The 16793-nt window shown below is 42.5% G+C and overlaps 1 protein-coding gene across 2 annotated transcripts in view; it reads left to right on the forward strand.

Moving 5' to 3' along the window:
• crata (carnitine O-acetyltransferase a) overlaps nt 1-16793 on the forward strand; it is a 117572-nt gene that overhangs the window by 50141 nt on the left and 50638 nt on the right. For both annotated transcript variants that reach the window (XM_034192878.1, XM_034192879.1), the window contains exons 4-7: nt 1423-1476; nt 8354-8519; nt 9379-9553; nt 12109-12287. In XM_034192878.1, the coding sequence (XP_034048769.1) occupies nt 1423-1476; nt 8354-8519; nt 9379-9553; nt 12109-12287 (574 nt within the window). The remainder of the gene's footprint in view (nt 1-1422; nt 1477-8353; nt 8520-9378; nt 9554-12108; nt 12288-16793) is intronic.

The raw sequence follows: 16793 nt of genomic DNA on the forward strand, positions 1-16793 counted from the left end.
ACACACACAGAGACAGACATGTATGTAAATATTTGCTGAATGTAAGGGCTGGTAAGTGCTAAACCCGCTGTCCAGGATCAAGGAGGAACATCCAGAACTATACAGACGCTGACAGAGTGCCACTCTGGACTCTTCCTGCCTGGTCATCACCGTTGTGGTCGTCATCATCTTTTTTTAAATATGTATGCGTTAGAAAGTCACAGTAGGTTTTCAGTTTTTGTTTGCAGTGGAGACATAAACCAGGTATCCAGGTGTTTTATGGGATGAAGCAGCTTCTCTTTGTCTACAAGTTTTCTGAAGTCTCATGCTGAATGTTAGCGTTAGACGTCAAACGCGTTCCTCTGGGCTGCCTGCTCTTTGTTTTTGTTTGGGTTTTTTAGGAAGTACACTGTGAAAGTTTTGTTTTAAGTATTTGCTGCTGTTTAATTTTGTACTTTCCACTAGTGTGCCTTGATTAGAGAGAGTGGCGTCAGCTCAGAACTGGCACCATTTTGGTTCCAACTGCACTGAACTACTGACTGAACCTTTAATGTTTTCAACATTTTTTTATTATTATTGTTATTATTTTAACCACATACAGCAACACATCCAGGTACAGGTGCTATCAAAAACATAAAAATAGTTAAGCTATCAAATTTACATAAATTTACAATTTATCATGATCTATTTATTTAATTAAAGCCTAATTTATGAAGCTTACATGCATAAGCTAATTTATGCAGCTACATTTATCAAAATGTAAACGGCATGCAGTGAACTTTGCTGCTTTTACTGCACAGCCTGCAGCAGCTTGACATGCGCCTCAGACTGCAGGTCTGAGTCTGAGCACATTGTGAAAAAAATAAACTCCCAGGCTTTTAATCACAGAAATGACTCCCACGTACGACAGGTTTAATGGAAATTCATTGTGTTCAGATGGGACATTTTATCCAATGTGAGCAAAACATCTGTTATACAATACAATACAAAAACTTTGGGACTTTTTTGTCCGGTGACTGCGAATGTCTGGTTTATACGATGACGGTTTAGGTGAGTTTTACTGTACATGGGACTGAACAATAAATTTACCTCTCAAAGCTTTGACGAAGAAGTCAGCTTCCATCCCACACACCTGACTTTATTTTCCCAAATTTTTCTTCTGTTTGGATTTGAAGGGAATCTGTACATCTTGAAGCCCTTGCTGTGTCTATTTGTGCCTCCCAACGCACAACAACCCAGCATTTTCAGCAAATAAATAAATAAAACAGCTGGATTTACATGCAAACACATGAACAGCAAATGCTATTTTGACCCCAAAATGGCACCATGAGTCACGTGACCGATTTTTTTCGACTCATCATGTCGCCACTCTATCAAGGCACACATCCTCCCCCAGTCCAACCTGGAGTTGTACATGAGTAAGTGTGTTGTGTCTGTGCACAGGTTTGCTGCACAGCTCATAGCAGGCGTGTTGGACTTTAAGATCATGATTGACAAGTGAGTCCTCACTTTAACACACACACACACACACACACACACACACGGCAGTGTTGGTAAAATTCTGTGATTGTGTTGTTAAAGTGCAGAGAAGCAGTATTTGGCACCATGACAGTAAACTGTACCTTACCATGATTTCTGAAGGTTCTTAGCTGCTGTAGGTGTTGGTGGAGAAAGGCCACACTCTTTTCAGGGGTATTTTTTTTTTTTTTTTTTTTTTTTTTTTTTTTTTGGCCACCTACAACTCCTGGCAAAAATTATGGAATCACCGGCCTCGGAGGATGTTCATTCAGTTGTTTAATTTTGTAGGAAAAAAGCAGATCACCGACATGACACAAAACTAAAGTCATTTCAAATGGCAACTTTCTGGCTTTAAGAAACACTATAAGAAATCAGGAAAAATAATTGTGGCAGTCAGTAACGGTTACTTTTTTAGACCAAGCAGAGCGAAAAAAATATGGACTCACTCAATTCTGAGGAAAAAATTATGGAATCATGAAAAACAAAAGAACGCTCCAACACATCACTAGTATTTTGTTGCACCACCTCTGGCTTTTATAACAGCTTGCAGTCTCTGAGGCATGGACTTAATGAGTGACAAACAGTACTCTTCATCAATCTGGCTCCAACTTTCTCTGATTGCTGTTGCCAGATCAGCTTTGCAGGTTGGAGCCTTGTTATGGACCATTTTCTTCAACTTCCACCAAAGATTTTCAATTGGATTAAGATCCGGACTATTTGCAGGCCATGACATTGACCCTATGTGTCTTTTTGCAAGGAATGTTTTCACAGTTTTTGCTCTATGGCAAGATGCATTATCATCTTGAGAAATGATTTCATCATCCCCAAACATCCTTTCAATTGATGGGATAAGAAAAGTGTCCAAAATATCAACGTAAACTTGTGCATTTATTGATGATGTAATGACAGCCATCTCCCCAGTGCCTTTACCTGACATGCAGCCCCATATCATCAATGACTGTGGAAATTTACATGTTCTCTTCAGGCAGTCATCTTTATAAATCTCATTGGAACAGCACCAAACAAAAGTTCCAGCATCATCACCTTGCCCAATGCAGATTCGAGATTCATCACTGAATATGACTTTCACCCAGTCATCCACAGTCCACGATTGCTTTTCCTTAGCCCATTGTAACCTTGTTTTTTTCTGTTTAGGTGTTAATGATGGCTTTCGTTTAGCTTTTCTGTATGTAAATCCCATTTCCTTTAGGCGGTTTCTTACAGTTCGGTCACAGACGTTGACTCCAGTTTCCTCTCATTCGTTCCTCATTTGTCTTGTTGTGCATTTTTGATTTTTGAGACGTATTGCTTTAAGTTTTCTGTCTTGACGCTTTGATGTCTTCCTTGGTCTACCAGTATGTTTGCCTTTAACAACCTTCCCATGTTGTTGGTATTTGGTCCAGAGTTTAGACATAGCTGACTGTGAACAACCAACATCTTTTGCAACATTGCGTGATGATTTACCCTCTTTTAAGAGTTTGATAATCCTCTCCTTTGTTTCAATTGACATCTCTCGTGTTGGAGCCATGATTCATGTCAGTCCACTTGGTGCAACAGTTCTCCAAGATGTGATCACTCCTTTTTAGATGCAGACTAACGAGCAGATCTGATTTGATGCAGGTGTTAGTTTTGGGGATGAAAATTTACAGGGTGATTCCATAATTTATTCCTCAGAATTGAGTGAGTCCATATTTTTTTTTCGCTCTGCTTGGTCTAAAAAAGTAACCGTTACTGACTGCCACAATTATTTTTCCAGATTTCTTATAGTGTTTCTTAAAGCCAGAAAGTTGCCATTTGAAATGACTTTAGTTTTGTGTCATGTCTGTGATCTGCTTTTTTTCTACAAAATTAAACAACTGAATGAACATCCTCCGAGGCCAGTGATTCCATAATTATTGCCAGGAGTTGTACTGTTATTTATGGATATGACCTGTAAAAGTCTAGTCCATGATGGTAAAGACGATTCTGTATTTTTCAGATGTAATGGAGGAGAATTTTATTTTTATATCAAGAGCCATAATATTTGAAAAATGAAGATTAAGAGGGTCAATTTAAAAGGTGTTTTTACTTTTACACCAAACGCAAGATTGTCCTCACTCAACATACAGTCACATTTGTTTCTACCACCAGGAATCAGAAAAAGTTTGGGTGCAATGGAAAATGAAAATTAAAGAAAGAGGGGAAAACCAAAATCACAGTGATTCTTGAGTTTATTTTGATTTGTGTTTCGTTGCAGACAGGAGGAACCCAAAATATTTCATGATTTGTGTGGTCGTCTTTTTATTTGGTAATATATGCATCCATTCCTGGAACCCGTTCCAAAAAAACTTGTCAGGGCAATTTATTCCAAATATCAGGATTAAATCATCACTTTTACAGCCAATTTTCTTGAGATGTCAGGGGATGAATGTTTTTATGTTCACTGAATATGTTTTTGACTTTGTTCACATCAATCATTAAGAAATACAAAGAGTGCTGTGCCGTGTGGTGAATGTGTGTCAGGTAGGCAGTTCTTAAAAACGCAGTCACTTTCAGGAGAATGAGTGAGGGAAGACACCAGGACACCCGTGACAGCTCTGAAAGAATTACAGAGTTTAGTGGGTGGACTGATCTGTGCCGCATGCCTGTGTCATCCCTGTGAAGTGCTTTTAGCATTTATATCAGATGGAAGAAATGGAGTCTATTTTGGGACCTATCTGCTGAAATGTCTTAAGTCATCTGCAGCAAATTTTGGATCTCCACAAGGCAGGTTCGTCCTCAGCAGCCATCTCCAAAAGATTCACGGTATCTTGGACAGCTGCACGACCTGTTATGCAAAAATATAAATGGCTGAAGACCGAACAGACTTGACATGAGTGATGAAGGACAACGAGATGAAGACCAAAAATGGCAAACATTTGTTCTACATAAATGTCCACCAGAACCTCAAGATCATCATTAAGGAACTGTTGAAGCTGTAGGCATCAGATGGAAGTGTGTCATTATCCAGCATTAAGGGAGCACTCAGTGACCTGACGGGGTGTCCACCAGTGAGGACGCCGTTAATCCACAACTGACAATAAACAAAATAATAAATAACATTGCAACCTTGTACTTTCCCAACAGAAATCAGTCAGATAATACTTTAAATTAGCGCAGCTGTTGGAAACCAATAGCCTGACTTTCATTTGGTTAGGCTATGGTAGTCACTAATAGATCTAACTAACTTTCAGAAATGGGAGAGAAGAAAGTATTACTGGTCTATTGAAGACCAAGAAGAACAAGGACAATCAGTGTTCTCCAGTCAGAACTGGATTCTGGATTGGGAGGTTCAAACACTTTTGGCTGCAGAGGTTCAGTCAGGATGATGGACAGTGTGTCCATCTTTCAGGTTGTAGTGATACTTAACACTTCAGAGGCTGTGCGCCTGATCTGTCAGATCAGCAGGGTAGGTCCTCATCAGTACTTGGATGTGAGACCACAGAGAAGACACGGTGTCGTGTGTGTTTCTCTGAGTGAAACTGAAGCTGCTAGATCCTGATGCAAATCTGTGCGGGATCTGCTGTGAACGGGGGCAGCCAAAAGACAACAACAGGACACCAGGCTAACACAAGGTCATGTACAGACTCATGGTCACTTATGGTCAATTTAAAGTGTCCAGTTCAGCTAAGCTGCACGTCTGTGGATGTTTTGTCTGTAGGTTGCCACCTGGTGGCCAAATAGCAACACCTTTTACCCTGTTATGGGAGCAAATTCTGCAAGTTTCATGAAACTCGGACGAAGTTGCCAATTTACCATATTTGGCCTCTTCATGAAGTGGTCCAACAAAAACGGTGCAAAAAGGGTTGATACCAAAACCAGCCACAAAACTCTCTTTACCACTGAAACTAGAGATGCTGAGTGACAATATGAGCCATATTTCATCACTTTTGACTTAAGCCCCGTTTACACATAGACGGTAAGAGCTCCCGGAAGCGTCCCGGAAGAGTTTTTGGCCGTCTTAAGGATCAAACGCCGTTGTTAATGCCGGCACTAGGGGGCGTGGCTTAGTTCCAGCTTTACCGGGAATCGTCGAAAAAATTATTCAACATGTCGAATAATTCCGGGAGCGCTCCCGGAGAATTCGCATGACGACGGACACAACGCAAACAACGGCGTTTGATGCTTTTTAATCGCCGTTTCATCCTGCCCCTTCTTGTAGTGCCGCAGTTTACACCGCCATAATTGGCGGCCGGCGTTGTATCCCTAACCAATGGCATGTAAAACGGCGGTAGAGCCAACATCGGCGTCCTCAACGGCGCTTTAACCGGCGACAGAGGCAGACAAAACGGCGGCGCTAGCGGACAGTACGCCATTCTAAACGCCACCTCCCTGTTAAAACGGCGTTCCAAACGGCCGATAGGTGGCGGTCAGTATAAAAATGCTAGCGCGCTGCATGCACTCATGGCCAGCTCCAGATATTTTTGCAGAGAAGCTCCAGTATGCCTCCTAAAAGAAAACTGGCATCGGCAAGGACTTACCAAGAGGTCTGGTTCAGAAGTAGAGGGGAGGCCTGTGGTGGAGACGGAGCAAAACGTTGAGGAGGGGGGAAAGGAAGGAGAAGAAAAGGCTGAGGATGATCTCCCTCCCCCTGCAGTGACAGAGGCATGTGTTCCTGCTGCTTCAGCCTATTATACTCTGGGGGCGGTGCCTATATGCAAAAGATCCTGGAGTAACGCAGGATTTGCCTGGATAAAAACCAGCGGTACACAGGGCATTATCGGCGGCAGCAGAACACCACCGTTCCCACGCGCGTCTTAACCTGCGATTGTAAAGGATAGAACTGAGTATTAACCCCCGTTGCCTGACGTGTGCCGGATGCTACGGCGTCAAAACGCTGCTTTATTCGGCGGATTTTGTGGCGTTTTATCCGCGTATTTGCAGATAGTACGGCAGTCAAAATGCTGGCGAAATGCTCCTCCCCTTTCCGTGAAAACAGCCGGAACTACCGGGAACTTCGGTCTATGTACTACCCGCCGACAAAACCGTCTGTGTGTAAACGGGGCTTTAGGGCACATGGAGAAATCACTGTGTGATTTGCGGCATTTTGGTGGCAAAAAAACGCCCCCTATACTTGTCCCGCCCAAAGTCAGCCACCAAAATTTTCATCAAAGTTAAAGTAAGAGGTCGTAATCTATCATTACATACATAAAAGACCTTGGCTAACTAAGGCCACACTGCCCCAGTGAAAATGTGCACAATTACAAAAAAAATAGTGATTTGCAGGGGTACCTATGGGCTGCGCCCTGAGTCGGCTGCCAAAATTTTCACGTTTTTGGAGAGTCCATACCCGATAGACCAGGGGTGGGCAATTAATTTTTACAAGGGGCCACATAGGGAACCTGAATTATGTCCGAAGGCCACACCATTGATATCTCGGCTGTCTCCCATTACAAATTTTACAAAAAATGACCTATTTAATAGCTTTTATAGGTAATTTTTATTATTGTAATAATATGTAAATATTTAAATATACCTAAATAAACCTCTCTAATGATTTGCAACACACAAGCTTGACATTTTTTATATATGTAATAATAATCACAGACCTCATGAGGGCCGGACAGAGACATGCAAAGCGCCGCATGTGGCCCAAGGGCCGCAGTTTGCCCAGGTCTGCGATAGACTAACACCAATGAAAATCAAATTGGCTCACTCAGGGCACATGGACATATGAGCATTTGAAAACCTAAATTTTGTGATTTTGCCATTTGGCTCATTTTGACTCCAAATTTCCAGGACCCCCTAAAAAAAAAAAGCGGACCCTATCAAGGATACAAAATGTGATTTCTGTTAAAAAAAAAAAAAAAAAAAAAAATTCTGGACAAATATGAAGGGGTCATGAATCACCTTCTAATAGAAACCCGCCTGATTCTTATAAAAAATTGGCTCTTAATTAATGTTTGTTGTGATGTTTTCTGGGTTAGAGAAGATTGTTGAATGAAAATAAAGAAATGCTTGCCCAAACAGCTCTTGGGGAATGACTGTATATCAAATTTCTGTGTGTCTTCATTAATTGTAGAACACAGGCTGTTACCACCAATATTTCAAATTTGTTAAATTCCTGACACAATTTCAGGGCTCTGGCCCTGAAATTGCTTTCATGCTTGATAAATCATGTTGCAAGTGTAAACCTCGCATATTTTCATGTACAACACCTACAATATTGTGAATTTGTGTGGTCTCACCCCAAATTGCACATGCATGAAGGTAAATATACCCTGTTGTGTGCATTGGAAAGATGCTATCTTTGGTACGTACCATTAACAGATCAGTTTGCACATTTTTTGCTCATGCTTTGGTGTTTGTGCACGTTTTTACACACAAACATTTCGTAAATCAGGCCCAAAGAGTTCAAGAAGGATGTTGAACCACAGCAAAATGTATCCGTGCTCTGCAACAGAAAAACAAAGCTGAAATTGATGTTAAAATCATGTCTGTTAAATGTCGCTTTGCTGTGTACTATTGTTTCTCATGAATTCCATGTACTCTGTTGAGGTGGTATCTTACAGTATGTGTGCACAAAATCCTGACAGCTGACGTATCCAGAGTCAGAGTGAATGATTCGTCTTGTACTCTGTTCTCCCTGATAATAATCCTCCAAACTGGCTGACATTTCTGGCTACACCCCTCCCACTTCTTGAAGTTTATGTCGGGCTTCTTATTTTCTCATAAGGTACAGACAGAGAGCCTAAGCCTGAGTCAAAGAAATGACCAAGATTACAAACCCAAACATTTCGAGTTATATTGAGTGAATTTTGAATTGTATGGTCATAAATTGCAAACTACCAAAAATACCAATGAGTCAAAGTATTTATGGTACATATGTGGTTTTCAGTGAGACGCTACCAATTGAGTACTTGGGAGAAAAGCCTCTATGTATGGATCAGTACTACAAAGTGCTTTCATCCTGTCGAATCCCTGGCCTGAAACGAGATTCAGTGATCAACAATGCCAAGAGCTCCAGACCACCCAAGCACATCACTGTTGTCCACAACTTTCAGGTGAGGAAACAATTGTGTTGGACATTTTGATAATAATCACATTCAGGGGAAAACAAAATACATCATAATTGTCCAATCCATATCTTTGTTTTAATGTTGGGAGACGGTGGGACCATGATGGCCCCATGTCTGTATGGATTTCCTCCATGTGCTCCTGTGTCCCCTCCCACTATCAAAACGGGCATATTAGTTCACCACTCGCCAGGGATAGTTGGCAGTTTTGGCACTCAGGTTACTGGTTCAAAGCCATATGAGGGTTGGGACTGGTGAGGTGCTAAGGTGTCATCGTTGTAGATATTTGGCAGTCTGCAGTGCACACTTAACTTGCCTTGCAATCAGCACGATTCCATACTGTGTTCTTCACAAAGTCAAAGTCAGTGAATGTTTCCTCACTGCCACACGCACCCAAGACACTGGAGTCCACAACCTTACCCACAATGCCCATGTAACACTTAAAGCTTCAGCATATCCCTGACCAGTGCCAGAGTTCCCCTAGAAGAAATCAGGCTCTGTCTCCACTCCACACAGCACTCTTTGTCACTCTAATGTCCAGCAAAGCCGCCTGATCAGCTGAATCAAACACTTTACAAAAATCAGCACAAAGCAAAAAAAAAAAAAAGCCCTACCAACATCCACACTTGTGCTCAAAGGATACCTGCAGAGGTACGATGTGGTCAGTGGCTGGTTGGCTCCTTGGTTGTGGAACAAAACTGCTGTGGTTGCAGAGCAGCAAGCAGCTGTTGCTGAATCTTACTGACAATCGTACTGAAATAAAGGTTAAATAAATAAATGAAGGAGTTACAGTTCATAAATTCTGAAGTAAGGACAAAAAAACTCAACTTTTTCTCCTTGCAAACAGTTCTTTGTGCTGGACGTGTACAACAGCAATGGTTCTCCACTGACCGCTGATCAGCTCTACGTTCAGCTGAAGAGGATCTGCAGCACCTCCCAGGAGGCCAGCGAGGAGGCTGTCGGCATCCTCACCACGCTGCCGCGCGATTCCTGGGGAAGGACCTACATCAACCTAACCAAGGGTACGCACGAACAAGTCTGTGCACAAGCATGTGAAGCTGAACACTTGTCACCCTAGTCCTCAGTGAAAGTGGGCCTGATGTGGCAGGGGACCTGAACATCAACTTGGCCTAAGAAACTGAGGCTTATAGTATAAACAAACTGTCAAGGTGTGGCACAAATCGGGTGGACACAAGTGCAAACTCTCAACAGTTGTGGTTAGAATTAGGTTTAATTGTAGAGACAGACAGGGATTCGGCACACAGGTGGTCCAGCAGCGACAGCAAAGGTACAGACAGACATGAGGCTGAGGCTTGGTACAAAAACAGGCTGTGGTCAAAAAACAAGGCGTGGAGGTAATCAGAGGCAAAGTCAAGTACAAGGTCGAGGGCAAAACAAGGTCAGATACCGGCAGGCTGATCAAGACAATACGTGAGAGCTGGAAAGTGAAATACATTCAACAATCGAGCAAGGGACTGTGAGATTGTGAGGGCTTAAATGTACTTACTGGTGATGTAATTAGTGGAGAAATGAGGAGCAGGTGTGCAGAAGGTGCTGGAAGGGGGTGTGACCGTGGAAGACAAAGGTAAGTGCAAGAGAGTGCAATGAGGCAAAAGCAACTGGGGCAATATGACTAAGTGGCTGAAAAACCAATGGTGCAAAGCAAGTAAAGTAAGTGACAGAAAAACTAACAAAGAATAACGTGACATGTTCCAGACAAGCAATAATGCGTGAGCAAAATAAAAGGGGAAACAACGTGACAAATCCAAACAGCGGAAAACAAGAAGATCTATGATTATAACCAAAACTAGAACAAGGACTGATACAGATTAAAGTATAAAAGTAAAATGCAATAACTGAAAAAGACATAACGAATCAAATTACAAACTGAGCAGAAAATACTGACATGAAACGAAACCAGTAACCACAAAATAGATGATAAACAGAGAATACAATAAATGACAAATGGAATACGATATGCAAAGAAACACTGAAGGTGAATAATAACCAAAACCTGTGACTAGAGCATAATACAAGAAATGTGATAACCAGAACTAAACTTAAAGGGCCAGGAGTGAAAAAACAATAACCAACAATACAAAAAGCCAAAGAAAGAGTCCGTGACGAAAGTGTAACATAAAGAAAAGCAATGAATAACTGGATGACTGCAAACTAAATAATAAGGTGACAAATGAAATGAGTGACTAAATACCAAACAAAGCAATAAACAGACTAAGTATAAACTAATGAAAGGTAAAACCAGAGAATCAAAGAGGAAATAAGGTAATGAATGAAGACCTCACTCCTGAGCCAGGTCTGGGCATGACACAAGCAAAGTCCTCATCCACTAAAACCTGTCTTTAAGACATGTAAATTCACTGAACAGCTAAATGTAAATCTGCTTTAAAAGGCCTAATCACTCCATCCTGAGTGCAAGATTTCTGTGTCTGATTTAGTACTGCATACAGGTAGTATTTAGGTGGGCTTCATTGTCTACCACAAAAATCCAAATAACAGAGGAACGTATCAGTTTGGAAAGTTAATCATGATGAAAGTAGAACTGTGCAACGTAACTTGCTCAACACAGCTCATGAACACAGACTGTCTGGTCTTTATTTAACAATAAGTAAACACAGAATGAGCATGGAGGTTTCAAGTCGTGTTAAAAGCAGTTTGTATTGGGCGGTAGTCAGAGGGATACTCTGCATCCCAAGAGTCTGACAGATTTGGCTTAACTTTTGTGACTTTGCAAAATCAAAAGTGTGTATAAAGCAGATGGGCCCGGGGGCCACATGCAGCCCTTTGCATGTCTCTGTCTGGCCCTTATGAGGTCTGTGATTATTATTACATATATTAAAAATGTCAGGCTTGTGTGTTGCAAATCATTAGAGAGGTTTATTTAGGTATATTTAAATATTTACATATTCTTACAATAATAAAAATTGCCTATAAAAGCTATTAAATAGGTAATTTTTTGTAAAATTTGTAATGGGAGACAGCTGAGTTATCAATGGTGTGGCCCTCGGACATAATTCGGGTTCCTTATGTGGCCCCTTGTAAAAATGAATTGCCCACCCCTGGTATAAAGAAAAGTGGATTTCCTTGTGTGGTTCTAAAGCTGACTGCCCTACCTTCCTGCAGATTATCTGTAGAAACTAGGAATTAGTTCTGATGATTTGATGAAAAGGTCAGATTCTGAGTAGTGCTGTAAACACTGACATTATGACATGTAGGCAGGAGTGGTGGCCATGTGGTTAGTGCACTTGGTTTCAGTAAATTTCTGCTTTGTCCTCATCAACAAAGTGTCATGGGTCCATCATCTTAATAATTAATTGTGTTCCATTACATTGTTGAAGAAAGTGAACAAAATCAAAGGTTTTCCAAGCACCTGTGGACTTCCAAAAGTTTCCACTCTAGGATTGGACGGTGGAGGGAATGCTGCTCATTTAAAGGCCGAAGGTCAAAATGTTGAAAGTGACCTTCAATGGTGACGGAGCTTTTATAAGCTCCTGTTGGAGAACTGAGACACCTGGCATTAACTTCATGATGTTCTGTTGGCTTTTTATTACATATGCAGATACGACCAACAAAGAGTCGGTGCAAGCAATCCAGACAAGCATTTTCATCGTGTGTCTGGACGGAGCAATGCCTCAAGAGCCTGGTGTCACCAGCCGAAGCTCTGCTGCCATCCAGATGCTGCATGGAGGAGGCAGCCAGTGGAACAGCGCCAACCGCTGGTTTGACAAGACCCTGCAGGTATCTCCCAGACTGCACGCGCACAAGCGTTCAGTGTGTTTGTATGTACATACGTGTGCAGATCCTGTGCTGTATGCACAATTTGTTTTATTTTCTTTCAACACCAAAGGAGCCAAATTAAGAGTGGAATAAGCTTTTGGTGATGTAATGACCCCCGTTTACCACAGCAGGTGATACGTCCTCCAGAACAATGTTCAGAATCACGTGTTATAAATGTGACCACTCGCTTCACCAAAAAACACAGTCTGGTTTGTGTTTTAATTTTAGTTTTCATTGTAGCATGGCATGATAACAACTAGTTACACAAACAACGAGTTACACAATCCACATTCAAGCACACATGAAGAGGCATTGCCAAATAATAGCAAAATCCATCTGCACCAATGTCAAAGTCAGCTATGATAATAACCATTCCGTCTGAAATGATAACAAATCTGTCTGAAATCATATCAAAGCCGAGTGAAACACAAACAAAGCCACCTGAAATGATGAAAAAACAATCAGTCTGAACTCATATCCAAGCCATCTGCAATAATATCAAAGCTAGTTGAAATTATATCAGAGCTGTCTCAAGTCATATCAAAGCCAGCTGAAATGTCACAGCTGTCTGAAATGACATCTAAATCGCCTGCAATGTTAACTAAGCCACCTGAAATGACATCAAAGCTGTCTGAAACAATGTCAAAGCCATGTGAAATGATGTCAAAGCCGTTTGAAATGTCAGTCACCTAAAACAATGTCAAAGCTGTCTGAAATTATGTCAAAGCCGCCTGAAATGACGTCATAGCCACCTGAAATGACGTCATAGCCGCCTTAAATGACGTCAGAGCCGCCTGAAATGACGTCAGAGCCGCCTGAAATGTCGTCAGAGCCGCCTGAAATGACATCAAGGCTGTCTGAAATGACGTCAGAGCCACCTGAAATGTCAGAGCCACCTGAAATGATGTCAAAGCTGTCTGAAATCAGAATCGCCTTTATTGTCATTGTAATTTGCATTGCAATGAGATTTGCGTGCAACTCCAAAAAGGTGCTTTCTGTGGTGTGAGAAATTTTTAGCCAAATAAAAGATAATTTAACAATAAATTATTCAGAGTATATGTACAACTAATATAAACATAAAATAAAATGTGGATCCAGTAAAATGTAAAACGAGAATTATATACAACTGTGGAATCATATTGCACATGGTTTACCTTGAACTTGAAAGGTGCGGATTAGAGTGATTTGTTATTGTTCAGTGCAGTGATCGCTCTGTGGACAAAGCTGTCCCTGAGTCTTTGTCCTAGTTTTGATTGACCTATACCGTCGGCCGGAGGGTCGTAGGTCAAACAGGTGGTTGCTGGGGTGGGATGTGTCTTTGCTGATGCTGGTGGCTCTGCTGAGGTAGCGAGAGCTGGCAATGTCTTCCAGGCTGGGCAGAGAGCAGCCAGTGATCCCCTGGGCCGTTTTGATCACCCTCTGCAGCGCTCTCTGTCTCCTGCTGAGCACCCCCCGTACCACGCTGTGATGCAGTACGTCAGGATGATGCTCTTGATGGTGGTTCTGTAGAACAACACCAGCAGCTTCTCCTCCAGATTGTTTCTCCAGAGTACCCCCTGGAAGTGGAGTCGCTGCTGGGCTTTCTTCGCCACCACTGTGGTGTTGACAGTCCAGGAGAGGCGGTCAGAGAGCTGCACTCCCAGGAACCTGATGTAGCTGACCCTTTCCACACAGTCCCCTTGGATGTAGAGCGGGGCTGGGTCAGCCCTGTTCTTCCTGAAGTCCAGAATTATTTCTTTTGTGTTTTTGTGGTGTTCCGCGGCAGGTTGTTAGCTGAACACCACGCTGTCAGTCGATTTACCTCATCTCTGTAGTCAGTCTCATCCCCACTGAGATGAGCCCAATCATGGTGGTATCATCCACAAACTCTATGATGGTGTTTGTGGGATGGGTCGGAGAGCAGTCGTGCGTGTAAAGGGTGAACAGGAGGGGGCTCAGTACACAGCCTTGAGGGGTACCCGTGCTGAGTGTGATGGTGGAGGAAAGGTGGGGGCCAAGTTTCACGGACTGTGGGCGGTTTGTGAGGAAGTCCTTGATCCACTGGCAGATGGGGGTGAAGATGGCCAGATGTGTCAGTTTCTGGACCAGGATCTCCGGGATGATGTGGTTGAAGGCTGAGCTGAAGTCCAGGAGGAGCATCCTCACATAGCTTCCCTGGTGCTCCAGGTGGCTCAGTGCGGTGTGGAGAGCTGTGATGATAGCGTCCTCTCTGGAGCGGTTTGCCCTGTAGGCAAACTGGTGGGGGTCCAGAGTGGGAGGCAGACAGGCCCCGATGTGCTGAGAGATCAGTCTTTCAAAACACTTCATGACCACAGACGTAAGTGCAACAGGCCTGTGGTCATTTATGCTCTCCACTGCTGACTTCTTTCAGACTGGTGGAAGATTTGAGGCAGAGTGGACTGATGGCCTGCGACAGGGACAGGTTGAAGATGCAGGTGAAAACTCCAGCCAGTTGGTCAGCACACGCTTTCAGTACCTTTCCAGGTACACCATCGAGGCCGGCCGCCTTCTTGGGGTTCACTGCCTTCAGCACACGTCTCACTTTGTGTTCCTGAAGTGTTAGCGTGCTAGTGCTAGAGGGTGGTGGGTGTGGAGTTTCTGCTGGTCTGTTTTCTTTGAAGCGGGCAAAGAAGCGGTTAAGCTCCTCTGCCAGCGTGGCATCAGACCTAGCATTTCCTAGGTTTCTGCTTCTGTAGTTGGTTATATGATTTATTCCCTGCCACATCCTTCTGGGGTCATTTGCAGCGATTGATTAGTTTGAGCATACATAAACTTCAGTTTAGTCTTAATGTCTGTTGTTTGACAATAGTCCAAGTCTGGGTGTCCATGACATCTGCCACAGGAAATTTCAGGCCTCTAAGTCCATTATTTGCTGATCATTATTTGTCCATTATTCCACCTTGAACATGGCTCCAGAAATGACGGCCATAACCATGCACACTAAATTGGCCATATCTCAGAAACTACTTGGCCTACAGGCCTCAAACTTCAGATTTTTTTGTTCTGAATAGTCGGGGAATATTTGATTAAAATTTAAAGAAAATCTGAGACAAAGTGCGTGATGCCCCTCAAATATTTGTTAAATTGACATGGAATGACCCCAAAGCCGCCTGAAATGACATCAAAGCTGTCTAAAATGACGTCAAAGCGGCCTGAAATGATATCAGAGCGGCCTGAAATGATAACTAAGCCATCTGAAATGACGTCAAAGCCATCTGAAATGACAGCTAAATCACCTGAAATAATAACTAAGCCGTCTGAAACGATGTCACAGCCGTCTGAAATATCAACGTCATCTGAAACTGTCAGAGCCGTCTGAAACGATGTCAAAGCCGCCTGAAATGATGTCAAAGCCGCCTGAAATGACGTCAAAGCCGCCTGAAACGATGTCAAAGCCACCTGAAATACAGCCTATGTGCTTTTGTTAGTGATGAGTTGCTGTGCTAATCTCCTCCTGCTCCGCTGCACACAGCCACTGCACACTGCAGCACAATCACTGCCCACTCCAATCAAAGAAATCACTCTGCTCCAAAGCATTAAAATTAACATCTGCATTTTATTTAATTTTAGCCTTTAACCTAGCAGGGCAGCACTGTGGATTAGTAGTTAGCACTGTTGACTCACAGCAAGGATGTCATGGGATCAATTCCCACCTGTGGCCTTTCTGTGTGGAGTTTGCATGTTCTCCCCGTGTTTGTGCGAGTTCCCTCCTGGTGCTCCGGCTTCCTCCCACATCCAGAGATATGCAGGTTAGGTGGATTGGAAACTAAATTGTCCGTAGGTGTGCGTGTGAATGTGTTTTTTTGTCTATATGTGGCCCCAGGGTGAAACCACCTCACACTCTACGACTGACGGGATAGGGTGAGTGAATAAATGAGTGAGTGTCACTAGGCATCAAAATGACTTTGATGACAAAAATGACAAAGTATCTTTTGGTTCTTTCATTTGTCCAGCCACACTCCATAAGCTGTAAGCATAGACATCGCTAACAGCTAGCAGTGCTAACTGCTTCACAGTGCCGTGTCCACACCCCAGCTGTCCTGCTGAGATCACCAACCCAACATCTTCATGATCACATTCTTGCAAAATCGGATAAACATGCATGACTTTCTCACAGACGCATGTAAAAATAATATGTAAAGCACGCTTGGTTTCTGTGCACATAGTCGATGAGCCAGGACCAGTCTCATATTATAGATTCCTGGAATATGCATATACAAATTTCAGGCAATATATGTTAACTCTTTATGAATCTTTATTAGTATAGTTGCAAAATATGTGGCCTTTGCCGAGCTATAACACTATAGCTGTAACAAAAAGTATACATTTATTAATGCATAGCTTTTGATTTTGTTCCAGTAAAAAACACACACTTAAACTGTAGACAGAAACATCTTAAAACATAAAATTTAAACATTTAATTGTTAAACCAATAATGAATTTCTATATACAATTGTCTCTTTCTGC

The sequence above is a fragment of the Thalassophryne amazonica genome, chromosome 17 (assembly GCF_902500255.1).
Source record: "Thalassophryne amazonica chromosome 17, fThaAma1.1, whole genome shotgun sequence".
NCBI lineage: Eukaryota > Metazoa > Chordata > Actinopteri > Batrachoidiformes > Batrachoididae > Thalassophryne > Thalassophryne amazonica.